The sequence below is a fragment of the Labrus bergylta genome, chromosome 20 (genome assembly GCF_963930695.1).
Source record: "Labrus bergylta chromosome 20, fLabBer1.1, whole genome shotgun sequence".
NCBI classification, from domain to species: Eukaryota; Metazoa; Chordata; class Actinopteri; order Labriformes; family Labridae; genus Labrus; species Labrus bergylta.
The window spans coordinates 13588844-13615640 of NC_089214.1; the positions used below are offsets into that span (position 1 = coordinate 13588844).

Below are 26797 nucleotides of genomic sequence, written 5' to 3' on the forward strand. Positions count from 1 at the left end.
TATCTGGGTGTGTGCTTGAGGAATTCATGAAGGTGGATGAAAAAAAAAAAAAGAGCATAGGATGTTAAATTTAAATACAAAATCACAGGGGAAAGCTTGACTTATCAAACCTAAAAAAGGCCCAATTGCTTTTTTCAAGTCATTTACGAGAGAACGATTTCAGTTACACGGCAACAGTGCAAGGTAGTTAAACACACATTTCAACTGCAGACACCTGCAATAAGCGAAACACATACTTACACATTAATTGTTTGAAGCATATAAAAGTCTTACTACAATGGTATTGTATAATACAATATGTAATATAATGTAACACATGTACCTATGGCTGCCTGTGACACATTTTTGTGAAGCAATATTGCAACTATGATGTCAGAGTTGGCCCTTACTCCAATACTAACTCTTCTTACAACCGCAGCAGACAAGGTCAGCCATAATGAGGACACCACTGATGTTAAAAATGGACCAGCGGTAAGGTGAAAGAACTGTCTGCTTCTTATGTGTACATGTGAAAGAGACGGAGAGAACATACAAGGCCTTGGACAAATGCCAACAACTACCAGAGCCGGACACCTGCAGTGCAATTAAAAGCTTATGGTATTGATCTGTTGAACTGTGGGGACGTCTGCATTCACATCAGACACTAAAAGCTAATTTTAGTCAGTGTCAGTCTCTCACACTGAAGAGAAAGGAAACATGTTTCCAAGTGCTAGATTAGAATTGAGATATGATGCCTGGGGGTAAATTATTTTCATAACCAGTACAAATACAAAATAGGCATATACACATAGTTATACAGATATAGACAATACATGAAATATTCATGTAGCCTAAAGAAGTTTGCTAACTGCCAGGTATTCCTATCATATACAGTTTATAACTAAGACAAATAATTGTCAGTGTCAGCATTTCCTGTGGGGCTAAGTTTCATTGCAACAGGCATGCGGCCCACTGTGTCAAAGCAGTATGACTAAAAACTAAAGGAAAAAGAGTAACAGACAGAAACAATTGTTGTCATTAACAGGTTAACACACATGCAGACAGCTCAGCATGTCTGCTGTAAAGTCAGGGCTATGAAAGGGCAGCTATTAAAGGATATAGTGGTTTAGACGGACTGAGCAACAAACAGGCTTATGGTATATGGCCTGTCCTGTTGGCTGAATCAAGCTGCTCAGCAACATGTCACATTGCATTTTGGCAGAAAGACTACCCCACCGCGCGCACACACGCACGCACGCCCGCGCGCGCACACGCACGCCCGCGCGCGCGCGCACACACACACACACACACACACACACACACACACACACACACACACACACACACACACACACACACACACACACACACACACACACACACACACACACACACACACACACACACACACACACACAGGAAGTCATGTGCTTACACATCTGCATGTACTAAGCTGGAAAAAAAAAAAAGGAGAGTTTTGTTTTTGAAGAAACACAAAGGAGCCAAAACAACAAGAAGCTTCCCAAAGTTCCTCTTCAGTGGTTCCAAACCTTTTTTCCTGGAGCTAAAAGCTGAGACCCAGTCAGGACGCACAAGAACCCGAGCCCCCCCCCCACCACCCCCCACGTTGGGAACAAATGCTGTGTATGTCATCGCTCTAGGGCGTCAGAATTTGACGCTACAGCTATTCTGTTTTCTCCACCCATAACCATCATATAAATTAGCTGTAGGTCAATCCTGCAGTTATTTTTAGAATCGCCTCAAATACAAACCACAGAAACAGACACAGCTACTGTGAGTCAGACAGAAAGGAAAGACACCGCAAAAGGAGAGAAAGAGAGGGGGGGGGGGGGGGGGGGGACTGGAAATGAGCCACAAATACAGGGTCAATCTAGAGAGGATGGAAGATAGTGAATACAAATTTCAGGATGGGGATTATTTTAATAGCGGTATACCTAGAGGGGAGTTAAACTAAGAAATACAAAAAGTCAAATACAACAGAGCCTCACAAGGGATGTAACAATTAAAATTCAGGTTGCAGTGATTTGCAAAAAGTCCAATGTCCTCAAGGATAATCTGAATGAATGAATGAAGGTTTGAAGTTCTATTTTGTACCAATTTACACTTTTTTTCAGCCTGTTCTGTTGAAATAGAAGGGACTATTTCTTTTAAAATATCCCCTGTCCCTGCGTTCATAAGAAACACTCCGGTCCTGATGCACTGATCAAAGAAGAAAGTTTCTTTCTCGGAAAGGAGTTGTTCTATAAAGGCCTAAATCCATGCCAATATTCCCACAATAGTCTATGAACTCCCTGAGGATCTGGTCTAACAAACTCACACCACAGAAGGGTGACATGACAAGAGTGTTAATGTCTTACAGAGCCAACATTACAACACAGGCTGAAAAACACAAAAACTATGTGAAGTTGTACACCGTATTTCTGTCTGTCTTCTGTTAATGTTAGCGCATAACCAGCATGAATAGGAGAGAATTGTTTCTGCTCTCAAGCTGAGTAAGTGAGGCGTTAGGCTACTTTCACGGGGACAACATGACGAGGGAAAAACACTCATTTACAGACCACACTGTCTGAGGAATTCAAGTCATAATTTGTGTCTTAGTTGCAGCAAAAAGGTTTTGAAGAGACAAAGTGTATTCTTCATATGAGCGTAATGAGATTGATTTTTGAGTCATTTCTTTTAGCTCTTGCACCCACTAAGCTTCAGTGAACACAAGTGAGATTTCAAGTGAAATAATTGTTCAGCTTTGGACTCAATCCTCAATCGCTTTCTGCAAAAGCATGAGCTTCACAACCAATTCAAACTCCTGGGAACGCAAATGGGATTTCAAAGTACTGGGATTATAAGAAAAAACAGACTGTAAATGACAGTTATTTTCACCATGCTGTCGCACACCTTGTGCCGAAAATACATTTCAAAATGCATCTCTGTTTTCTTCACTGAGCAAAAACACAATGATTCTGATGAAGAATACTGAATATCCTAGGCACACATCAATGCCGCATTCATTTCAATGCATCTTAATTAGATTTGGCTCAGTATGCATCACAGCTTTGCTTTATTTGACAAATAAGAGTGACTAATTGACAATTTTTACTTATTTATTAAAGGTTATATAGTTATTTCACAATGGAGCTCCCAGAGCAGAAGCAAGAGTGCATGTTTTTGACTGGAGGGGTCGAGTTAGGGTCAAGTGTTTGCATAGACTCTGCAGTTTGTTTGTAGGTCTTCTTCTTTTTTATTCCTTTCGCAGTGTTCTGTTATGTTCAGGTTGAGGTTACTTTGCCAAACTTCAAAATATAAAGCAACTTTCTTAGAGTACTTAAAAGCGTTGTTGCCTCCGCACCGTCTGGCTGTTACTCAGCGGCTTGTCTGAGTGAACTGCCATGGAATGTCATTTCTGTGTTGCCAAAGGTATCAGAAACAGAAAGCTTATCAAGTGATGAGAAGAACAGCAGGAATAGTAGCCTAAGGCATAAGTAGGAAATATGCTGGTGGCAGTCTTGCTATGACTTATGCAATCCAGGAGAGCAGTCTGAGCATGTTGACTCCAATAGGTCATGAACGGATTGCAGGTTATCTGCAAAAATAGGGGGCCGGGTCATAAACATTAAGATTTAAAGCAAATGGGTTTAGTATTGGACAAAAAAAAAAAAAAACGTTTTATTCTTAACAGAAGAGGCATCTATCCCACCACAGCAGAAATTGAAAGAGCCCAAGAGGAACGCTTTACGCATTTATACCCAAAGTGCAGCAGCATAATGTGACAATAATGATGTAAATCACTAGACATGCTGAAGCTACGGAGCTAATGCAAATTAGTATTCTGTATTTGACTTCATCCCACACATCCTTCAGGTCATATAAACACACAGAGGTCAGGTTCATATAATTGTGTTGTTTAGAGTAAAGCAGTAACCACCTGATACCAAGATCCATTAAATCTTAATCTCAGAAGCTAAATTCTGTATCCTAGGACATTTTTCTACATCCTTTCAAGTAAATAAATACATTTAAGTTTTGATGCCAAAATGTGTTTAAGGGAAATTACTGCAAGCATGAAAACACTTACTTTTTACTAAAAGTAGCCTCTCAAAAATGTAAAGTAAAATCTTACAGTCATAAACCAGTACAACACACAAGACAGTCCACAGTTATAGGACAGTTAAATCAAACAGAGCAAGTTTATACTTTAAGCCAAGATACCTCTAATGAATAGTGATTCTCAACTGGTGGGTTGAGACCAAAAAGTGGGTCATGTAGCAGTTTTCAGTAGGTCTTGCATGTGTGCCTAGAATTTTTTTTTTTTGTCAAAAAGACTGTCAAAAATGTTGGTCACAAATTTTCATGGAGGAGTAGGCGGTGGGTCCATAGACCAGACCAGTTGAGAACCACTGATCTTAATGTGTCCAGAGGTATATTAGTTTTATAGTGATGGCTTTTGTGGTTTTTCATATTTGACAGTCTAGCTAATATGTAACTTTATTATATCTGACAATGAAACCAGCTAAAGTGTGTGGACAAGGTATCAACCCCGTTCTTTAAAATGCACTACAAGGCACATTTTAAAGGTGAAAGGTGATTAAGCTCAACTGGGTAGCTTGCAAGGAGGTAAAACTCTTCCTACCTTACTTTGCCCCCTCAGGCTTAAGGTGAGTGTAATCTATCAACAGACTACAGCTTAGATACAGAATAACAACTTTGGCTCTTTAGCTGTGTTGGCCTCACATACATCAGACTATCTAGAGGGTGTTCAATCAACATCCTCAGCACAGCGGAAAAAAATATCTTATAAGATTTATATCATTTACAATAAGTGTTACTAATAATATTGGTTTTGTAACAGAGACAGAATTTCAGAAGGAAACTGAGGTATTAATCAGAGCAATATGAGTTGTTTTTTTTAGCAACATAAAACAACAACTGTTCATCAAGGCCAAATGATCTGTGCACCAACTGCTAGTGTGATCACCGAAACAGCATTTCATATGTCAAAGGACACCTCTCTTAGAAGCGATGCCAAACTGCGTCAACATGGAGCATCAAAATGGGAACTACAAAAAATATCAGATTATATTTACAACTTGTGGGAAGTACTAATGACATTATCATTTAACGATTCATTTTTAAATGGCCCTTTAGTTTTTTCATTTTCAGTTTTTTCCATTTACAGTTTTTACCCCCTGTATTTATTTAGGATCTGATAAGATAACTCTTCATGTATCCTGAGAGAAATTGTTGCAAAACGATGTCTGTAATGGCAGTGGTGAGATCCACACCTCTAGAAAGACCAGAGTCTCCGTCACCATAGACCACCTGGCCACATAATAATAATCAATATAGATGCGTTACTGACTGGGAACTAGTCAAACATATTTATATCCCAGATGAAAAATTCTGAAAAACTGACTTAGGCTGTTCTGTTTCATACACAACAGAACCAGGCAGACATAAATAAAGAGCAAAAGTTAGGAGTAACACACTGCATCATAAGGTTACTTTTTTATAAACCGTACTATTGCCATTTTCTAAACCGTTAGCTACTCCACGAGAATGATTTCATACAAACGTGTGAATACTTATTTTTATATACTGATGGGATATAAATGCTGCTGCCCTACTTACTACACAGCTTCTCTGTTTACATTTCAGAAAGCTCAATCCAAAGCACTAGGTAAAAACATTCAGTACACTGGCTTTGCTGTACGAAGAAGAACCACTTTAAGGTCATAAGAATAAAAAATAAGGGATGAAGGAACAGCTACACAGTTTAATAAGATAACAAGAGCAAAGGGACCTTAAATATCCTATACAACATGTCTGCTCAATATAATTAAAGCTGTACGTCTCTCTTTATGTGTTATAACAATGTATCATTTGTAAAAAGGTACAATATTTAAGTTTGGTGCCAGAAACGTGTGCCTGTCCTCTGTTACGCAGGTTTGCTCTCTATCCCTTTACCATGAGTACAATATTATTGCGAATTTCAGCAAAGGAAGAGAAAGAGAGCAGAGAGCAAAGATAAGCTGTCTTGCATGGGAAGATCTGTTCTTTCATGACACAGAGCCCGAGGAGCTTATCCTACATGTGCACAACAGGAAGCCAAAGAAGGGTTTGCTGCTCTCACAAATTCATTTTTTTTTTTTTTTAGCACACATCATAATCAAGCAACATCATACAAAGTGTAATTGTAAAAAAAAAAAAAACCTTAGTAAGGAAAAACGTGACTAATATTGTGCTGAGTCCAGCAACATTTGTACACATGCATACACCGCTGGCCAGCTGTCATCTCGTATACAATCAAACTTGCAACACCACAAAGGCTGATGGTTGATGGCGAAGCTTAAATGTGTCAAAAAAAAGGGGGTCGAGGGAGATAACTGTGGGCTCATCATTATGGACATTACATGATGTGACTCACCGAATGGTTGACTCCCCACATAAGCACGCTGAGCAGAGGGTCGCTGGCACGGAAGAGCTTCACTTTCTGAGCCACGAAGTGCTTTTTCTTCGTCTTCGTTTTGCTCGCAATAGCTGCGGCAATGCTGCTCGCCGAGGCCATCTTTAAGCAAAAAAAAAAAAAAACCCCGGCTGTTTATTGCAAATCTGTGCGGTAATCTTGACAGCGTCTTCCCCCTTGAAGTGAAGCTGGCACAGCGGCCACCCGCTCACGACTCAGTAACACCAAACACTGCTCATCTAGCCAGCTCGCAAACTCAAAGTGTCCCAATTATCGTCTTCATCTATAACGTCCCCCCCCCCTCCAAAAAAAAAACAAAAACAGCTTATCTGACGCTTTAATAACCACGACAACAACAAGGACTAATGTGTAAAACAAAAAAAAGATTATTTAAGACTTAACACTGCTGATCTCCGTTCGCCTCACAGTCCATCACTTCCCTCTGCCCACATCATAAAGTCACCTCTCTTCCTTCCTTCACGACTCCGGAGCTCTCTCACTGAGCTGGCGCTAGCATAGCCGACTAGCTCGCAAGCTTTTAGCAAACATCAACGTGATAATTCAGTACAATTTGTAAGAGTCTAGAAGAGGGGACTTCCCGTTTACACATGACACACAACCCGCGAAGCAGCTTCAGAGCAAATAATTTAAAAAAAAAACCACCACGTTAACGGCGCCGTATACGTAAAAGGATAAAGCTCCTGACCACCTCAGTCCCTCCGACCTTTGCTAGCGACTCGGCTATGAAACCAGACTAGTTACCATTAGCATGCGGGCTAACTATCATCATCATCAGCTAGCAGCTCAGTCCTCCTACGCGTCTGAGGTCACTCCGTGGAGATGACAGGAATGTCATGTTATGTCCTTGCCCGGTTTTTGATCTAAAAACGCTCAGGATGAGTTGTATATCGACATGAAATCAACGGGTGGTCTCCTCCGTGTGAGGCTCATGTGTTTCTGCCGTGCACTGACAGCTCGACGGAGGGGAGGTGACAGGCTGCGCTTTGCGGTGCCTGCTGCGCTGATTCGCTGCAGCCCCCTCCCTCCATCGCCTCTGTGCTACTTTGCTGTGCTTTTTTTTTTTTTTTGTAGGCTAATCTTTTTTTATTTTGAATTCCATATCATATTGTTTTTTTTTGTTTTTTTTTTCGTATTCAGATATCCTCTTGGACGGATAAAAAAATAGTCTTCACTTTACAATTACAATTTTCAGGTCTGACTGTAGCCCAATACAAGAGTGTGTGCGTGGGCGCGCCTGTTTTTTGTATCTCGTGTAATAATTTAACAGAAAAAAAAAACAAACAAACAAAAAAAAAAAACACACGGTATATCATCCCAGCCATCCCCCATCCTTGGCTTGCTTTAGATGAGATTAATCTGGGGCTCATTTCAGGCAGCAGAGCGATGATGTCCCACACCACCAGAGGTAATGTCTTTAGAGGTCATTTGTGTGTGTGTGTGTGTGTGTGTGTGTGTGTGTGTGTGTGTGTGTGTGTTTTATTTTTTATCTGGTGCATAGCCTACTGTGCTGTTTCCACCGGCACATTGCTGTGTCAGTGCCTCTCAGAGTGCTGATGCTGTATTGGAGCTAATTTATTTCATGGCTCACACATCACAGAAAACAGGCATACATTTATCCCAATAATATTCCTGACCTGCATAGGACAGACATCTGCCTCTTAACATTGTCTACATCACAATTACCCACCATTTGATTTAGTTAGGCTTGATTTTATTTTGCCAATTGGCTTTTATTGACATGTTTGATCTGTTGTCTTTATTAAAACAATAGCTGCATTGAATTGTCAGGTTAAACTCAACATAAACTATTGATGTCCCAAAATCACACAATCATTTCGCAACACTGTTTGTTTTTAAACTCGTTTCCTTTTCCAGATTTAAACCACCAGTGTCTGATTTACTCGTTCATTAAATTCCCTTGCCATATCTTTAGGTAATAACAGACATAGTCGGCCTATGAGAGGTTCAAGAGAGAGAGAGAGAGAGAGAGAGAGGGAGAGAGAGAGAGAGAGAGAGAGGGAGAGGGAGGGAGAGGAAAAACTCAACGTGACACCGGTTGCCTAGCAACGCGGGTTAAACATCCTCTCCCCAAACACTAAACACCAAACTGCGTCCTCTGGCTAGCTGTCATGCTAACTACGAGTCTTGCACTTTTCCTTTAGTTTGGAAAAAAGGTAAGTCGTGGTGAATATTACAGGCATTTTATGTAAGCGTCATTATGTAGCCTATTGAATAGCAGGTTAACGTTTTAGTTAGGCTAGAATTGAGAGGCTATCTGTAGCTTTAATCAATCACGTTTTTAGACACGTATCAAAAAGCAGTGTCTCTTCTAAGCCTCAGAATGGGAAAGAAAGTGAAGAAGGAGAATGAAACTCCAGGCAAGGAGACGGTGAGAGATACGTCTATTCTTCCATGAAGGCCAGCTTCATGATTGACATATTTCGGGTAAACATATTGACAAAATAACCAATACACTTTCTTTCTCCTCACAATAATAGTTTGAACCTGTACTTGTTGAGGGCAGGACCCCAGAAACCGTAGTTCTGCTGCTGAACTCCACAGAGGAGGATATCCTTGTCAAAGCATGTGAAGCAATTCACACGTTTGCAGAAAAAGGTAGGCTACTGCAGGCTCCCTATCGGAAAATCTTAACAAGCTACATGTTAGATTTTTGTTCTACCTTGCCCAGAAAGCAGAAAATGTTATTTCCTGACATCCGCTTTGACATAACATGTTTTCAAAAATCTCATGGGTACTTTTTTTTAATTAAGAGCCATGCACAGCTTATAACAGTATCAACAATTCAGTTTGAATACATCTCTTGCTATAATATATATGTGGGTACCACCCCATTTAGCTCTGAACCTTACCTGCTTCCTGTAATTATATTAAAACACATGCTGTGTTTATCTTCTCTCAGTATAAATATCCCCAGGCAATCAGTTCTGTGTGGCGTCGTGTTTTATTTTCATCTAACTGTCTCCCCCTGTTGGTAGGAGATGAGAACAAAGTCTCTCTGCTGGGACTTGGGGCATTGGAGCCTCTGTGCAAGCTCATCTCTCACAACAACAAACTGATCAGACGCAATGCTTTGATGGTCTTGGGTATAATGGCTACCAATGGTGAGTCATATGAAAATGAATGCAGACTGGCATTTACAGTTGTTTACAGAGTTGCTAATTGGCTGCAGAATTCAGTGTTTTGTTGACTTGCAGAATGATTTATGGTAGCTAGGTTGGATAACTGAATAAATGCTTTAATTTAAAGGTGATGTACAGGATGTTCTGAAAAAAATGGATACCATTCCATCAATTGTTGACAAACTGTCACCTGAAGGTGAGTAATTTAAATTGAAGTAGAAATGAACTTTTAAATAGCTGCAATAAAACAAACAACTCAATTTTCTCTGATTTTCTAGAAGATGTAGTTGTCCATGAGTTTGCAACCCTATGCCTGGCCTCCCTGTCAGTGGACTTCATCTGTAAGGTCCAGATCTCTGATAACAAAGGCCTGCCACCTCTGATCCAGCTCCTATCCAGTCCAGACCCTGATGTCAAGAAGAACTCTCTGGAGATCATCTTCAACCTAGTTCAGGTAACTTTAAGTCTTCAGCATAGAGGAGGTTACAAGGCCAACTTTTTATCATTAAAGACAAGTATAGAACACATTTATGAGTATCTCAAATGTCTGGGGTGTCAGTTGGCCTTCCGTTTGGGTTGCATACCACAAGTACAGAGGCTGTAGTCCCGGTTCAAGTCCAACCCTTTGCCCGTTTCCTGAACGTCATTCCCCATTCTCTCCTCACAATTTTCTACTTGATCCACTGTCCTGTCCTCTAAAATAAAAAGCCCATAAATACACTTGAAAGAAAAAGTATTTCAAAAGTTTTTGAAAGCAGCACTGGATTTTAAATGATACTGTATTTCTCTAGGTAACATTCAAATGGGCCAAAATTCTTGTTGTCATCTTTTAAACTTTGTTGAACTTTAATTAAGAAGGACTACCAAAGCCGCCTGTCAGTACATGAGCTGGGTGGGATCCCTCCACTTCTGGAACTGTTGATGTCGGATTTCCCTGTCATTCAGCATCTGGTTTTAAAGATTCTGCATAATGTCACTACTGATGAAGAATCACGCATGACCTTCAGGGAACAGCAAGGATTTGAGAAGCTCATGGCTATACTCAGTAACATGGTAGGTTTGTAGGGGACATGTCTTAATCCTGCATTTTGAAAAATGGGAATACATTTTTTTCGAGGGTATACTGTAGCTGCCTTTAAAAGGGTCTGTTCTGTGCATTCACTATTTCAGGATTAGCTTGAGATGGTTTCCTTTGAATTTGCACTTGAACTCAGACTCGCCTTTTCTGTCATTCAGAGTCTTCATTCTCTACATCCTTTATGCACAACATATTTTGTATTCTTACAGGAATTCAACGATCTTCATGCTGAGGCCTTGCAGGTAGTTTCTAATTGTTTGAGTGACAGTGAGACTTTACATCTAATCCAAGAGGATGGAGGACTGACGAGGCTGATGGAGTTTATTCTCACCCCCGACACACCTGACATCCAGTCCAATGCTGTTATATGCATCACCAGGGTTGCACAGAACTGTAAGAAAAAACTATTTTATCCTAACATTTAGTGATAAGGGTGTATGAACTAACTATAAATTTGTGTTTTCTGTGCGTTTTCCTTTGTGCACAGCTGAGAATCGCAAACTGCTCCATAAGCAGAACATAGAGAAGGTTCTGGTAGAGCTTCTATCTGTTCCGGATGTCAACGTGACGACACCTACCTGCCAAGCTGTGTCCACAATGAGCAACCACCCCGCTAGCAAAGACAGCTTCAGAGACCTTGGTACTGCATATAAACACAACCACCTTAAACATCAAAATAGCATTCAGACTGAATGGTTAGTGATTTGCATTTCTATGTTTCAGATGGAATCCCCGCAGTTGTACAGTTGCTGAATAATGAGAGTTTGATTCTGAGAGAGGCAGCGACCAGTGCCCTCGTCAGCCTGACAGATAGCAACCAGCTCAATGCATTGTGAGTGAGAGAAAACACAACACAACAACAAGTTCAATTGACTAACTTCCTAAGAAGTTAGAAAATACAGATTTTAGGGTCTTTTGGGTATAAATGCCCTGAGGTATTAATATGTGTATCTTATTGCTGCGTGTACGAAACATTAAGTAATTAGTTTGTGATCGCTGAAAGAAAGTTTATAAAGGAGGTGTTATATTAAATTCCAGCAGCATACAGTGCCTTCCTCTGCTGTTTCACAGATGATTATATTCATCATCTGTCTTTTATGGTTAACTTTTCAGAAAATTCCCATTTAACGCCAACTCCTGAACTATCCTTATTCTAGATATATTTGATCTGTGTTTCCCTTATTTGTGCACATACCACATGGTCACAAACACATTAGACAATAGTTGTGTTGTATTATATGTTCTGGGCCTGTATAAATAGTACTCTCTTTATGTTTGTGTTTAATTTCACATCTATTTCTGTGTTCTCCTCCAGTGCAGTGTACGAGGCAGGAGGCCATGAGGTTCTTGTCCAGCAGCTCTGTGGAAGCTGTCCCAGGACGGTGGCCAATTCTGCAGCCACGCTTGGCAACATGGCCGGACAGGAGGTCATCCGCTGCAGCATCTTGTCACATGGTGCCATACAGGCCCTGGTGGAGCCGTTGAAGTCCACAAACACACAGGTCCTGGTCAGCACTGCGCATTGCCTGGCAGAGTTGACCTGTGATACAGAATCTAGGGCACAGGTTAGTGTCTTATAACTTTTCTAAATGTTGCCTTGTTCTATTAAATGTATACAATGTTAACTGTAAACAATAGTTTTTTTAATAGTGTAATAACATTCAATAAGATATGCCTGACTACTTAAAATGAACTCCCTGTCTTGAATAGCTACAAAGTGCTGGAGGCCTTCAACCACTCATCAATTTGCTGCACTCCTATCACAAGGAGGTGCTGCATAATGCATGCATGGTTATTAACGTCTGTGCCAGTGATAAGTCTACAGCAGTGGAGATGTGCAAACTTGGGTAAGACACTTGAATGACGGACAACAGTGACACCAGGACGTGATTTATGAATCCTGAAAAGCAGAACTGGACTGGCATTGTCCTGTAGTGTAGAATTAAAGCTGTACTCTGTGTTTTAGTCGCTAGAACAGTTGGACAGCGATGTCCTCATGAAATGACAATGGAATTGGAGTACACTCAATTATTGTGTTGATGATGAACTTTTATTTTGTGAAAGAAAAACGAGGTATTTGACAGAGTGGAGCAATATTTGAGTTGCTTAAAGAGCCATACTGTGTTTATTTTACTCTTGTGGTGATATTTGAGTTATGCTAATTATTATCTAATTATTGAGATTGAGCGTGACTTTGTTGTTTTGTCTTTGTTGACATTGTTGATTTGTGAAGTCTGTATTGATTATATTAAGAAATGAAAATTAGTATTTTCAGTATTCTCTCAAATAGCCAGTAGATGGCAGCAATGGTCAGCCTCTTGAGAACTATAAGGTTAATTTCGGGCATTAAATGTTAATACTGTTTTTACATGTTTCTATTTATCATTAATATGTGTGTATATTGTGTATTCCTGCTCTGTTCATTTGTTTCTTAGAGCCCTGGAGATGCTTCAGGACATCAACCAATCAGTGAATCGTAGGAGCAGTTTTAGTGAATTGGCTATGAACAGCCTTCTTAACTCCAACTTGTCTGTTAAATACAGCCTTACAGGTCATCTGGCATTCACTGACAATATCAGTAATGACTTCTACGATGCTGGGAAGGTTAGTATTATTCAAGTTTGTGTGAAATAAGTCATCTAATGGAATGTAAGATGAAAGCTGTGTTGTCATATCTACATTCATGCACATAGTTTGCTACATTGTTGTTTTATTTTCATGCTTTTAATAGGACTTTATTGTTGTGTAATTTAATGTTGGGGTTTTTATATTCTGTAAAGCTCTTTGTTAAGTCATCTCACCAAGATACATGATGTAACAGAGGAAATTTTTGAACTCTGATAGAGTTTTCTCTTTGTCTCTCTCAGGCTTGTGCAGGTCAGAGGATACTGACTTTAGAAGAGTTGTCCAAGCAGCCTGTCAACCAGTACCGCCCAGTCATTGTTGTCAACACAACAAAAGCAGAGTGTGTTTTGAGTTTTTATTCTTTTTTTTTCAAAATTAGAAAAAGTCCATAAAACCTCGGAAGGAAAACATTGTTTTCTTTTTCAATCAACTCCTCACCCAAATCGGTGTCTTTTGCCTTTCCCTCCACAAGTGGAGTGAGAAACTTAGAAGAATACTTCCGCAAATAGTGTTGGAGCATTGGCTGAGGCTTGGCAGACTTCCTACGCTACCAGCCATAGTTTATTGTGCCTGTCCCCCTCCCCTTGTCTACTCCAATCAAGTTCTCCTCTCCTGCTATCCCTAGTTGCCTTCAGTGTGCCTGGATACCGTGGCCTCACAGGGTAAACGTTCCCCTTATTTAAGATGGCAACACTCAGAGTAATAGAGCCTTCAACTGTTGGCATCACACACACAGTCAGCGCCCATGCACAAACACCACTAACCATCATCCTGCTCATAATATGCATACACGTTGACTGAGATACAAAGAAAACATAGTATGTGTTAAACGTTATACATATACTCAACCTTAATAATCCACTAACTTTCAGTATTTTGATGAATTAACATTCCCAAAGTTAGCAGAGCCCTCAGGGTGCCTCAGGCCCAGCCCGTTTCCAACATGCACCCTTCAGCCTGCAAACACACAACACCTCAGGCATTTTAAAGTAGTGCATTATGTAATCTATCCATTTTCTCATCAATGGCTTCTTGTGACCTTTAACTTTTGTATTACGTATAATCCTTTTTGCACCATTTATTAAGGTGTTCTTCAATACTATAAAGATTTTACCAGGAAAGTTCAGCTTTTGCTCATGTTTGTCTGCAGGTTATCTTAAGTAGACAAGTAATCAGACATGACAGCAAAGCAGCTCCAGCAGTTTTGCAATCATAGTTAAAATCTTGTAAAAAGGGAGGCTTTTTTTGCTTGCTGAAACCTTAACGTTTTTCTCTGAAAAAAATATAGACAGCTGATCTGTACTAGTAATGTGTGCAGGAATTAGAGATTTCATATTACTTTTTAATAGAATGTATGCATGCTCACTTGTGTATTTAGCATGTGCAGTGAACAGTGGAAAAGGTAAACACAGCATGTTTTAGATCACTTTATTCTTTTCCCACTGTGGCAGAGAGACAGCGAATGTGCCAGAGGAGAGTCAGAGTAACCCATCAGAAACAGACACCACCAAGGCAGACAGAAGGACACCCATGTGAGTAAATGTGCAGGAGACAGGGATGTAACTTGAATTTCAAGTACAGTTTGTTAAAATCATTTGATGCTTATCTCTTTTTTTAAGAAACTAGTATAGTTTGTTTACTGCCTCTTGAAATAGGAGAAAGAAGAAGAAAGAGGATGACAGACAGAAAGAAGAGGCCGAGGCAGAATCTCCGGCAGAAAAACCATTGAAGATGATGGATGACATTTCATTACAGCTTCTAGCTAAACAGGCTAAAGAATCCATCCTCCCACTGAATGATGAACGAGAGCAGTATTCTGCTCTGGCCAGGTAATCAATTTGTGCATTTGGCATCTAACCAACGGGCAGACTTATCACAAAAAAAAAAGTGAAGAAAATCCCCTCACGATTGATTGGCAGAATTGTTCTCTTTGCTTTTGATTGACAGGTTGGTCAGTACAGCCATGGGTGGAGCAGTGGAGATGGAAAGGTTGCATGAGTTTGCGTGGGTGCTGCACATCAGCAAGCTGAAATATATGTTCCAGTCGAATGTTGTTCCTATTGGTTTTATCAGAAAGGGAATCTACTGCCATAGGGCACTTCTCTTTAAGGTAACACAGTATCATCAGCTTGTTTTGTTTTGCTTTGTTTGTATTTACCATTCCCTTTCTTTTAGACACAAGATTGAACAGTTTTTCTTTTTAACATCTATTTCAAGCACCTTCTCTCCCCTCTCTATCGCTCCAGTGTCTGGCTGATTGCATTGGACTGAGCTGCACGCTTGTTAGGGGCGAGTACAACCGCGCTTGGAACGAGGTCCTTCTCTTTGATGGAACTCCATCCAGCAATGGTCGCTCACCACAACCGTGTCGCTACATAGTCGACCTCATGCACCAGCCTGGAAACCTGTTAAAGGCTAATAGCCCTGCTGCTGAGCAATACCAGACTATTTAGAACAACACTAGTGTTGTGCAGAAATACTCTAGTACATACTGCTATGAACAGGCATTTTATTGAGCTGCATCATATATCATTTGTATTGTGGTGTATTTCTTGTATGGCAGACCATTAAACAATCAGTTGAACTCTAAGTGAATATCTGTAACATATGTCACAATTATTTGTTCACAGTATCTGTGTCATATGTGATGGGTTGAAATATACTATTTGAAGGAAATGTAGGACGGCGACATGTCTTTCATTATGGATTTAAGCAATCACATTTTAGATGAAGTGATCATTGCACTTAACCATTTTTTCCCCACCAAAAGAGGATTCACAATGTTGTTACTAAAGCCATGCAAAACCACAGTAAAACTCAAGCAGATGGTTTTTACCCTGAACTTCAGCTGAGGTCAGATCATTTGAAACTAATGTAATGTGTTCGACTATCGGATCGTTTATTTTGCATGGGAAAATATTGCATAGGATTAGTCTACTCGGCCCCAGATAATGCCTATAGGCTTAATAACTGTAATTTTAACTATCCATATCATACATTCTTTCTCTTGATGATCACCCCGCTAAGAGACTGTTTTTAATTAATAAACAAAAATAACTCGTCACCAAATAATCTTCACCATTTCCTCCAATAAAGCCCTTTTCTATCCGTAAAGCTGCCACACAGCATGGTGCTCTTTGCACATTGTCTAGCAATAAAGAGCCAGCGAGTCCAGTCGACTTTGAACCGCATATCTGGAGGAGGGATTTTTTGACCGGGTCATCAAGCCTGCATCAGCCGAGGGAGGACCAGCGCGAACCTGCTGCGGCGTGAACAATCCGACGCAGCGAGCAGCACTTGGCTTCCTGTGATGTGTGCACTGTACACTTGACTTCAGACACACTTGACTCTGCAGCAGCAAACATGTCCCGCTTCGCCGCCCGTCGTCTCTTCACAGTTGTTTCGCACAGGGCTACAGCTAGATCCCGGGTGCTACCGAGGAGGACCCCGGTATTCTTCCGCCCTGTGTGCACATCTCAAGGTATTTGGGACCTATTTTATTCTTCGCCTTGAATCTGTAACTTCAAATACAGCTACGTAACCTAATGTTGCAGTTCAAGCTTTACTCCTGCAGGTGCACCATGCTGCATTTGTGTCGTGAGGTTGAATATTGACACTTGTTGGAAAGCACTAAGAAAAAGAAACAATCAGTTACAAGTTAAGTTATTGCTTTTTTTCTGTGGTTAAAAACAGAAAAAGGTGCTCCCGTTTGATTATCAAGGACTACCTTTGAGAGTTATAAAACTATAACTCTCAAAAAAAAGTTTCTGTAGAGACAAATAAGGAAGCATTGTGGCTGTTATGTTTATGAATTATAGTACTGTATACACTTGTTTGTACTATGGAATACAGGCCAAACATTCTATCCGGACTATGGATCTTAAAGTATTTCCTGTATGTTATATTAATATCAAGACTTCTGGCTTCATCATTGTCACCTCTGCTCTGCAGGTCTGCTGTCTCTCACTCGTTACGATGAGACTACAGACTGGCAAAAGAAACTGACCCCAGAACAGTATGTAGTCACCAGAGAGAAGGGCACAGAGGAGGTGAGTATTGTATACCATCTATGCACACACATACATGAGTGTGTTTAAGTGTGTCAGAGCAACATTATCTCAGTCTGACCCACATACAGCCTCATAAAACCAGCAAACATGGACTTTGTTCAGTACTGTATTGTTAACCTGAGTCAGGGTCAACCAGTCCAGATACAGTTACGGTATTGACCTTTCCAAATCATTAGCCTAAGGAAACTAAATGAATACAATGATCAAAATATTATTTTTTACATTTTTTTTTTTTTTTTTAACGTTTAGTATTACTCCTGTGTTTCTACTTCCACTGATGTGTTTTTGTTGTGCCCTTAGCCCTTTAGTGGGATCTACCTGAACCATTCTGAGGTGGGGATGTACCACTGTGTCTGCTGTGATTCTCCTATTTTCAGGTAAAATAGCAGAAAAGGAATAGTTCTCAATGTTTTGTGTGGCATGACAAGTAAAGTCTTTTTAGAAAAATACTATTATTGTCTGTTTTTTTTTTACAACAAATTATGTTAAATGGAAGCTAAAAGCCAAGGTCTGTAGCCAACAAACAGCCCAAGGATAGTCCAATGTGGTAAATTGTTGAAAATACATAAAATATTACACTCTACTATTGAGTTTCGGTAACAGCTGATCTCACAAGCCGCATCAGCTGATGGCCAGCGGATTTGCTTTATGAGAATCAGAATCAGTATCAGAATCGGGGTTTATTGCCAAGTACATTTACATATACAAGGAATTTGACTTGGTGTATTGGTGCTAAACAATTAACAAGGAAATAAAGCAGAACTAGCAACAACTTCAATAATACAGTATAAGAATCTATTACAACAGTGGTTCTCAAACTTTTTAGACTGCGTACCACCTCCGAAAATATTTGGCTCTACAAGTACCACCATTATGGTAGACGTTAAAATACACTGTAGGCTTATTTCAACACACATTTCATGCAAGAGGCAAATTAATTCATGAAAATAATATTATTTGTTATTGACTGCTGGCAGCCACACTGTAGACCTGCAGAACAATAAAAATGACAACTTTATACCAACAACCTGTTTGGAAATATTTTGTCTCCAGTGTTTCCCACACAAACACGATACTTGGGCCCAAGAATATTTCCGACCTGTTCTCATTTAATTTTTCATTTATTCATAAAATTGCTGCTTGCCTGAGAGAGTGAGAGCACGTGAGAGTGCAGGCGCACGCTCTGCAGGCTTTGTGCAAACAGCGCCGCTTTATTGTAAGTCTCTGCGTTCAACATAGCAAAACTGTCTTTTTAAAAAAAAATCCCTCTTGACTCCTACGGAGTGTTAAAATATCAAAATAGAGCAGAATCACATCAGCTTCAGAGCAAGAGAGAGGGAGAGGGAGGGGGAGCGATAAGGTCCACTGTCCGTACATGCATCAAAACTGAAGCTTCTCCTGGCTCCGTTTTAAAAATGTAAATGTACAGCTGCTTGCTGCCGATTGTGTGCTGAACTCCAATAAATAACAGAGTATTTGTTAATGTAGGCCTACATAAACAGATATTCTGTTGATGTAGGCCTACATTAACAGATATTATGTTGATGTAGGCCTACATTAACAGATATTATGTTGATGTAGGCCTACATTAACAGATATTCAGCTGCTTGCTGTTGTTTCAGTACTGAACTATAACGGAATATCGAGTGGAACTTTTCAAAACGCGAGGCGTATTCCTGTTGTTGTTTATGTCTGTGTGCGAGCATAAATTGAGCAGATTAAAGTTGTTTGTTGCAAACACTAGAATAATTTAGAGGGGAAAACATATTTGATATAAATACAACCCAATAGATACAAGCTAGATAAGAGTACGACAAAAAAAAAAAATTGTCGTTTTATGCTGAACGGGTTCGTTTTTTATATTGTGGAGATTTCTTTGCGTACCACCACAAGGAGCCCACGTACCACCGGTGGTACGCGTACCATAGTTTGAGAACCACTGTATTACAATATATAAAACAGAATTTTAAAATGTAAAATATAAAAAATAAAAATAAAGCATCCTGCTTGCTAAATAGTACTTATGCTGCCTTATTTAAACCGCTATAGCCTGCCTACGTTTGCTGACATAAGCATATGGAAGGGCAGGGAGGTCCCAGAACAGAGCCATACCACCAAATATAAATAATTGCAACGAAGTAATTTTCCTTGACAAAGTGGTCCCGACTGAACTGATAGTAATGTAGGACATTTTCCTTCTTCTTGTAGTTCAGAAGCTAAGTATGACTCTGGGACAGGCTGGCCAGCATTCAAAGAGGCTCATGGGACATGGGAGAGGGATGAAAGCCACACCTCCATCATTCGTCGCCCTGACAACAGCCTGGGAACTGCGGGTACAGAGGTCCTTTGTAAAACTGTGAGTTGTGTTCTAAGCTTCGAGGACAAAGTTCATGTTTGCTTCGTGTAGCTTTTCCAGTGAATATAGAAATGTCGACTGCATCGTTATAATATTTGAACTTTGCATTCAGGATTTCCTGCTAAATTTTCTTTAAAAAAAAAAAACAAACAGAGGTAAACTTCATAATTCACCTACAACTTTTGTGCTTTTGTGCTTGTTTGATGCAGTGTGATGCCCACCTGGGTCATGTGTTTGAAGATGGTCCAGACCCCACAGGTCAGCGGTTCTGTATCAACAGCGTAGCCCTCACATTTAAACCCAGAGAAAATGTCAAGCCCGACTTGCCAGAAGAAAAATGAGATTGCATGGACATTTTGAAACCCCTGAACACAAAACACTTGCTCCATGTTTTGATGCAGACCGGTCCCTTTTAGGAGGCCAAATGAAGGTGTTTTATATTTTTTAATAATGCTATATGTTATAACAAAGGTTTTGATAGTATGGGTTTAGAAGGGAATTAACTTGTCGTTAATGGTGGTATGATTGACTGAATTCAGCGCAGTCTCTTGTTCAGAAGGTTTATACATGCACTGGGGTTCAGGTAATAATCTGCAGACATTGCATTTCAGATACATTTATACTAACGCAATCTGTCGACCATCAGCCTTTTCACTAAGCTCAACCACCTAATAAAACACACACTTTCAAACAAAGACAGATTTTTTTAGAATTGTTTTATAATTTTGTTGATAAAAAAAATGTATAAATAGTAAATTACGTTTGTCACCATTTTGTAGTTTGAAACAATGTGGAATAGTGTCTAAACCCATAATGTTAAAGAACACACTACATATTAAAGTGCACAAGGCCTGAACTAAGAATACCTGTTTTCTGTGAGGATTTCAAAACACAGGAAGTTTTTGCTTGTGTTCAGGTTTATCTGTCTGATGTCACATTTATAGATCAAATTGATTTGTCTGGTAATTTGCCAATAAATGTATACTTTGTTTGCTTTCTGAATCTTTTAATGATTTATCTGCTCATAGTGAAGTTCATTAGGATAATCAGGTCAACACTTACTGACATTTTACGGCATACAGCAGAAATGCAGTATGGCCTCATCAGTGCCAGTAAACCAAGTCAATATTTAACCAAACAGGCCATCCCCTGTTTCCCAATGTTCGTCTCCTGCTCCTCTTTAGTGTATGTGCTTTATCTGTGCCTGTTTAAAGTGGAGTGGATCAGATTGGAAAACATAGACTACAGACAGAAACAGAGAACAACAAGAACCAGTAGTTTAGAAAAAAGACCAGTAAGAAACAGGTACCTGCGGAGTCCTGAAGGAGAAATACTGACCCTTGGAGGTTTTATTGCGAGTGATACGATGGTTGGAGTGTGGCGCTGGATGCTGGCGGTGGTGGGGTTGATGTGTGTGTGTTTGTGGGGTTCCACGGAGGCGGTAGGGGGGGCTGTAAGTCGACCACGACCCCAAAGACGACCTCCGAAGAAGCCGAAGGTTGATCCTATTGACCTGACCCCACCTGCACAGAACATAGACATACAGCGGGTAAGACACTGGAGATCATACACATTACACTACGTCTGTTTAGTTGGTTGTGTATTATCTTTGTCATATATCAATGTTTTTTGTTTTTTTTTCATACTACTGCTAATTTTGAGAGTCTTGTTGTTCAAATTTTTTGCTTGGTACCTTAAAATCAAGCCAGAATTTGACAGGTAGACTTTCTGGATTATATAGGGTGTAGTACAAGATGACTATTATAACTTCTATTTAAAATGAATCGTGACAAAACACTGGACGATATTGATGGAAAAGTTTCACAAAAAAAAAAAAAAAGAATTGATCTATTAAAAATACTGACAGATTGATTGTGTTTCTCATTTAATTGCTGCCATCATGTTTGTACCATTCAGTACGTTCACCATGCATTGACTAATGCAGCAGTTTTGTCCCTTAACACTCTATAGTTAAATAACAGAGGGTACAGCATCAGATGTAGAAAGAAATGGACGTTAAAATGAAATAAAACTCAAATCATCAGCTTTGAAAAAAATCCCGGATTATTAAAAAGAGGAAAATACCATCAAGGAGTTTCAACATGGATGTGGATGTATTTAGGAACATTAAATACACTGAAAATAAAATGTTATAGTTTGTAAATTGTGAATAAAATCTGGCTTAAAATATTTGATCTTGCCATCCAGCTCTTCTGCCGAGAAGCAGAGAAGTACGAGCTCCACTCAGTTATCATTAGCTCATAACCATTGGGACAAACATCCAGTAGAATCTTCATAGTCTTACACAGAGAAAAACACCAATACATTAAGAGCAGCTCTTTTATAGAATAGAGCAGAATCTGGCAGATAAGAGAGTAAACCAAATTACAACGCCAAGACAAAGACACACACGTCTTTAACATTGGAAAGTAGAATATCCAAAGTAGATTTGAATGGAACCTTTATCATTTGCACAGGAGATACTTGTTTCAGCCAATATATATTTGACCAGAGCCTAAAACACACAAACATGTAAGTGTGCTTGGTAATGGATTAGTGTGGGGGCTGGGTATGTGGACATGCTTGTGTAATTGTGTCAATATGATGTTTTAAGCAACAGGGGCATTTTTGGTGAAATAGAATTTGAACACAACAGAGCAGGATGTTTGAAGCAGATGTTTTTTTTTTTTTTTTTTTTAAATCATCAGATAGATTACACTCTTCACTCATATTTTCAATTTGAGTTTATTTGGTTTGGCCAATCGTATGTAGAGAAGGCTAATAGACTCTGTAAAGAAATCAATCAACGGTAAAATCTTTGTGTCATAAAGAGAGAAACTGACCATTTCTGACACCTTTGGAGATTTTATGGATTTCTTCATCCATTTTTCTGCTCATCTGTGTTGCAGATGGCAGGAAGATGGTACCTGCTTAACACTGCGTCCAAATGCTCTTTCCTGATAAATCATGGAACCAATGTGGAGCCTACTGTAATGACCCTCACACCTAACTCTGACCAAACGTTGTCCGTCAGCACCAAAACACGTCAGTAAGTACAACTGAAGTATGCATGGAGATTTAACTGCTTCTCACTATAAAGCAATTCTTCAGTACCTTCATTTATCAGCAGATGGGGCCATTAGGCCACCATTTATTCTTTTCACGCTTTTGCTTCATTCCTCAACCACGTGTGTTTGGTGTTTCCTCAAAGAGAAATTTATTAGTTCATTACAAAAACACTCTCGGGTCATGTTGATCTAACTTTTGCCAAAACAAAGGGTACGTATTGCACAATTAAAAATATGGCTGTCGTTTGTAGGACATTCCAGTAATATCTGTTGTGATTTGAAGGTCACTAATGCTGTTTGGCCCATGCTAATGAAGCAATCTTACTGGTTCCTTCTTAAGCAACACTAAATCTGAGGAAACATCTGGTTAGATTGTGAAACACTGAATATAAAAAGTAAATAACAATCAACATTTTTAAATTCTTTATAGAAAATGTGAACACAAAAAGGCCGACATGTCCTGTCCTTTTCTCCTACAGGGAACAGTGCTAAATATGTACTAGAACTATGATACCTGTTTTTTTTATTGAATGATTATCTGACACAAACTTTCTCTCTCATCAGTAATCACCAGTGTTGGGAGATTTTACAAGTCTACAATATCTCCCCAACCCCTGGCAAGCTGACACTTAAAGGTCAATGCCTCTCTTTCATTATATTTAATGCATTATGTGTGGAATCCCTTTGTGTGACAGTGCTCTTTACTGTGTCCACCAGGATCTCGGCCTGAGCTCAATGTTGACATCGTGATTGTGGAAAGTGACTACGACAACTACGCCATCATGTTCTACCAGAAACGTGGCAAAATTACCATGAAACTCTATGGTGGGTTCCTTTGTTCCTTTGACCCATGTTTGGTGTTTTGGATCTCAAAGCAAGGCCGTGCTGCTCATCATGCTTTGCTGCACTGCGTGTATAGAATATGCAGTTCTGATTGTCTAATGTTTGATTTGTGCTCCGCAATGCAGGAAGGTCTGTGGACGATCTGTCGGAGCCGATGTTGAGCAAGTTTGAGCAGCTTGCTGAAAAACAAAATCTGGGTCTGGCTTACCTCTTCCCCTTCCCCACTTACAGTACGTCCATGCACACCTGAAAGAGAACATGATCCATGTTAGCAGCCTGCATTGTAATAGCAGGATGATGGTAAAAGTAGACTAGAACCGCTTGTGCTTCTTTTCAGAATGAAATAAAAACTGCATCGATGCTCAGTGATTTCTCATCACTCGATCAGTTAAGACAGACTTTCATTGATATAAGGGACGTTTGTGGGAAAACAAGGAACGGGACCCTATTGCAGAACAAAACAAAAGATTTATTTTAAACCAAAAGGCAAAAACAAAGCTTACCTCTTTCAAAGGATGAAACAAAGTCCAAATGACAAAAAAGAGGGAAGGAACACTGAGACTTAAATAGTCTCGGAGTAATCACACACAGGGGAGACTAACGACACAGGTGAAGACATTTAGGGCTATCAAAATGGAGGGAAACCAGACAAAGGGAGGAAGTACAAGACAAGACAAGAAAGACTGGGGATGAGAACTACAAAATAAAACAGGAAACACTAAAGACACACAGAGAACCCAAGAATGTAACAGTAACAATACACACAGGACATAGAGAAACACAAGGATAAGAAATGACAAAGTAAAACAGGAAACACTAAAGACACACAGAGAACTCAAGACAGAACATTCTAAACACAATATCAACACATTATATAACTAAACAACAACAAACCATGACAGTCAGGAAGTATCTGCCTTCTATCTTAGAAATAACCGTGTTATTTTCTTCTTCTTTCCCAGGTCACTGTGGCGAGGTGGACCAGGACCATACAATCAGTAAGTTTAATACAGCAATAAAACAGTAGGAAGCCACAATTATGTAATAGATAAAAAAATAAATAATAATGCTGGCATAGAAAAGGTAACAAAGCTGTCTTTTTGTTTAATCCGTGTGACATGAGGCCATGAGAAAAAAGTGTGACTTAAACAAGAAGAGTTTTCTGGAAACTGTAGTATGTATAAAATAGGCCTGAGTTATTTAACCCTCTGTGCTGCCTGCTGGTTTAATGTATAGTAACAGCTGATGTTTTCACTGGTCATTACACACTGCAGTACATTACCGGCCCATGCTCTGTAATAGAGCTCCCGACTTATTTCATGACCGTCTTTCCTGCAAGTGTAACTGTTAGAAGTTTTAATACTTCCCTGCAATGTTCCTTATTGTTTCCCCTGAACTGACGCAGAATGGCTGAGCCCTGTTTTTTTTAATTTCACATTCATCATTTACCATAAGAGGAAATATGTATTTTAAGATAAATGAATACAGTCAAGATGATTCTGCTAAGAAACTATCTTTCTTTTTAAACATGTGTACATTCATGTACATTTTGGCTTGTTCAATTCCAGGTTTTAAGGGTATGATTTGGGGACAGAATTTGTGGAAATCCCTGCATGACAGACAGCGTAGATTCCGTGGTGATACAGAAACCTGTTACAAGAGAAAGAGAGAAAAAAAAAAGTTAGAGAAAGAGAAAGAGAGGGAGACTCTAAAAGGAAACAAATGACCTGTTGTGACCTTTCCAAATACCTTTCACGTTTGCTCCTTCAGGCTGCGCATGTGTTGGATTCAACTTGTATAACAGTCGTTATTTAAATGCGGTCAACAACATGTTATCCAATCTCGAAATGAAAACAGCAGTACATGCAATTAAACCCCTGACTCTTTGATTTACAGATTGTGTCCCAACATGCTGAGGAGGCAGAGCTGTGCAGCAGACGGATCCTGCAGGCTGGGCAGTTTCAAATGTCTAATCTGAATATGGAATCATTTTTCAAATCTATGAAAAATGTTGCATGACTGCATCAAACCTTTTATCTCAAAAGGGGTTACATTTCTCAGTTTTAGTTTTCCGATAGAAGCTTTTTACTAAAATAAATATCTAAAACTGTCATCACAGTTTTTTTCTTGTTTACAACAAAATGCATTTTCTATTGTTGATGGGATTTTTAAATATAAAACAATCTAAAGGAAGTAAAATATTGTCCACACTTTAAACAGTAGAGGTTTTTGTATTTACATTAAATTTGAATTACATTTCTTCTCAGTTGAAACATTTTACTCTCTTAATAAGAACTTTTTAATTTTGTGAGCCATCACATGCAGTAATGTCAATCGAACTGTCAAAAATCTGCTGCACACACATTACATAAATTGCACCGATATGGAGTTTGCAAATGTCTGCTCTAAACTGATGAACTCATTGACTTGCCGTGCAGAGATTCACACCAAAGTTACTTTATGTTATTATGTTTCTCTAGTATTAAACTGCATACTGTAATAAGGGGAAGGAACACACATATTTGTTCCATGCAGTGTTGTGTAACGGTTCATTTTTCCCCTGTGCATTTTCGCTTAACAGTGTGAAATTTGAAAAACCATGAAGGTCAGGTTTTCACTGGTACACAGCAGCATTCAGTTCAACTTAAACTGGAAACCAACAGGGTGATTCAGTGAGCACTCATTGTATGTTTGAACATGAAGAACAAAAACTGTCACAGTTCAGTGTCATCCTGAAGTCATAAGAATTTGTAATGTTGCTGCCAGTCACTTATTTTTTGTTAAAACTGTCAAATCAGCGTATCTGTGTGCATCTGGGGTGTGGGTCAGAACAAATGGTTAATGCAGATCAGATGTGCAGCCCTAAAAGGGTTGAGAGGGTTCTGTTACAAAACCAGGTTACCAAATATGCATCTCAAAGCTGCTCCTAGCTCCACCCAGCACCTCTGTCCTGTGTGTGTGTGTGTGTGTGTGTGTGTGTGTGTGTGTGTGTGTGTGTGTGTGTGTGTGTTACATAACCAGCTGATTGCAAGTCAGCGCCTGTGTTGTCTCTGAACAAAGGGAGCTCTGATGAGTCCACCAATGTCTTCTTGCAAATTAAGAAATTCCAACCAGGACATTATCAGCCTCAATGTAAACG

At 39.5% G+C, this 26797-nt stretch overlaps 4 protein-coding genes across 11 annotated transcripts in view; 3 read left to right on the top strand and 1 right to left on the bottom strand.

Moving 5' to 3' along the window:
• Positions 1 to 7417, bottom strand: part of pip4k2aa (phosphatidylinositol-5-phosphate 4-kinase, type II, alpha a) — a 30651-nt gene extending 23234 nt beyond the window's left edge. The window contains exons 1-2 of one of the 3 annotated variants that reach the window (XM_065948970.1): positions 7220 to 7417; positions 6419 to 6559 (exon numbers count right to left, since the gene is read on the bottom strand). In XM_065948970.1, coding sequence (XP_065805042.1) covers positions 6419 to 6559; positions 7220 to 7228 — 150 coding nt within the window. In that variant the 5' untranslated portion in view covers positions 7229 to 7417. The remainder of the gene's footprint in view (positions 1 to 6418; positions 6560 to 7219) is intronic. The other 2 variants (XM_020654130.3, XM_020654134.3) reach the window with 2 other exon arrangements.
• A 190-nt stretch (positions 7418 to 7607) lies between these two features.
• Positions 7608 to 15911, top strand: armc3 (armadillo repeat containing 3). 6 transcript variants are annotated; one of them, XM_020654144.3, is made up of 18 exons: positions 8445 to 8652; positions 8813 to 8867; positions 8977 to 9094; positions 9475 to 9600; positions 9746 to 9814; positions 9897 to 10072; positions 10477 to 10671; positions 10906 to 11089; positions 11184 to 11336; positions 11420 to 11528; positions 12012 to 12261; positions 12407 to 12543; positions 13132 to 13300; positions 13564 to 13661; positions 14773 to 14853; positions 14977 to 15150; positions 15269 to 15431; positions 15568 to 15911. In XM_020654144.3, exons 2-18 carry the CDS (start codon positions 8820 to 8822, stop codon positions 15772 to 15774), a joined length of 2457 nt encoding a protein of 818 aa, XP_020509800.1. In that variant the 5' UTR covers positions 8445 to 8652; positions 8813 to 8819; the 3' UTR covers positions 15775 to 15911. The 6 variants fall into 6 exon arrangements, with proteins under 6 accessions (XP_065805041.1, XP_020509800.1, XP_020509798.1 ...); XM_020654142.3 differs by having other exon boundaries at positions 8448 to 8652; positions 10474 to 10671; XM_065948967.1 differs by having other exon boundaries at positions 8448 to 8652; positions 10564 to 10671.
• A 638-nt stretch (positions 15912 to 16549) lies between these two features.
• On the top strand, positions 16550 to 20749 carry msrb2 (methionine sulfoxide reductase B2). The gene is made up of 5 exons (XM_020654129.3): positions 16550 to 16802; positions 17273 to 17370; positions 17692 to 17768; positions 19600 to 19747; positions 19957 to 20749. The coding sequence occupies exons 1-5, from the start codon at positions 16685 to 16687 to the stop codon at positions 20086 to 20088; spliced, it is 573 nt and encodes a 190-aa protein (XP_020509785.1). The 5' UTR covers positions 16550 to 16684; the 3' UTR covers positions 20089 to 20749.
• A 7-nt stretch (positions 20750 to 20756) lies between these two features.
• Positions 20757 to 25771, top strand: c8g (complement component 8, gamma polypeptide). The gene is made up of 7 exons (XM_020654128.3): positions 20757 to 21296; positions 22657 to 22796; positions 23380 to 23450; positions 23533 to 23640; positions 23784 to 23888; positions 24621 to 24656; positions 25555 to 25771. The coding sequence occupies exons 1-7, from the start codon at positions 20757 to 20759 to the stop codon at positions 25572 to 25574; spliced, it is 1020 nt and encodes a 339-aa protein (XP_020509784.1). The 3' UTR covers positions 25575 to 25771.
• Positions 25772 to 26797: the final 1026 nt, after the last annotated feature.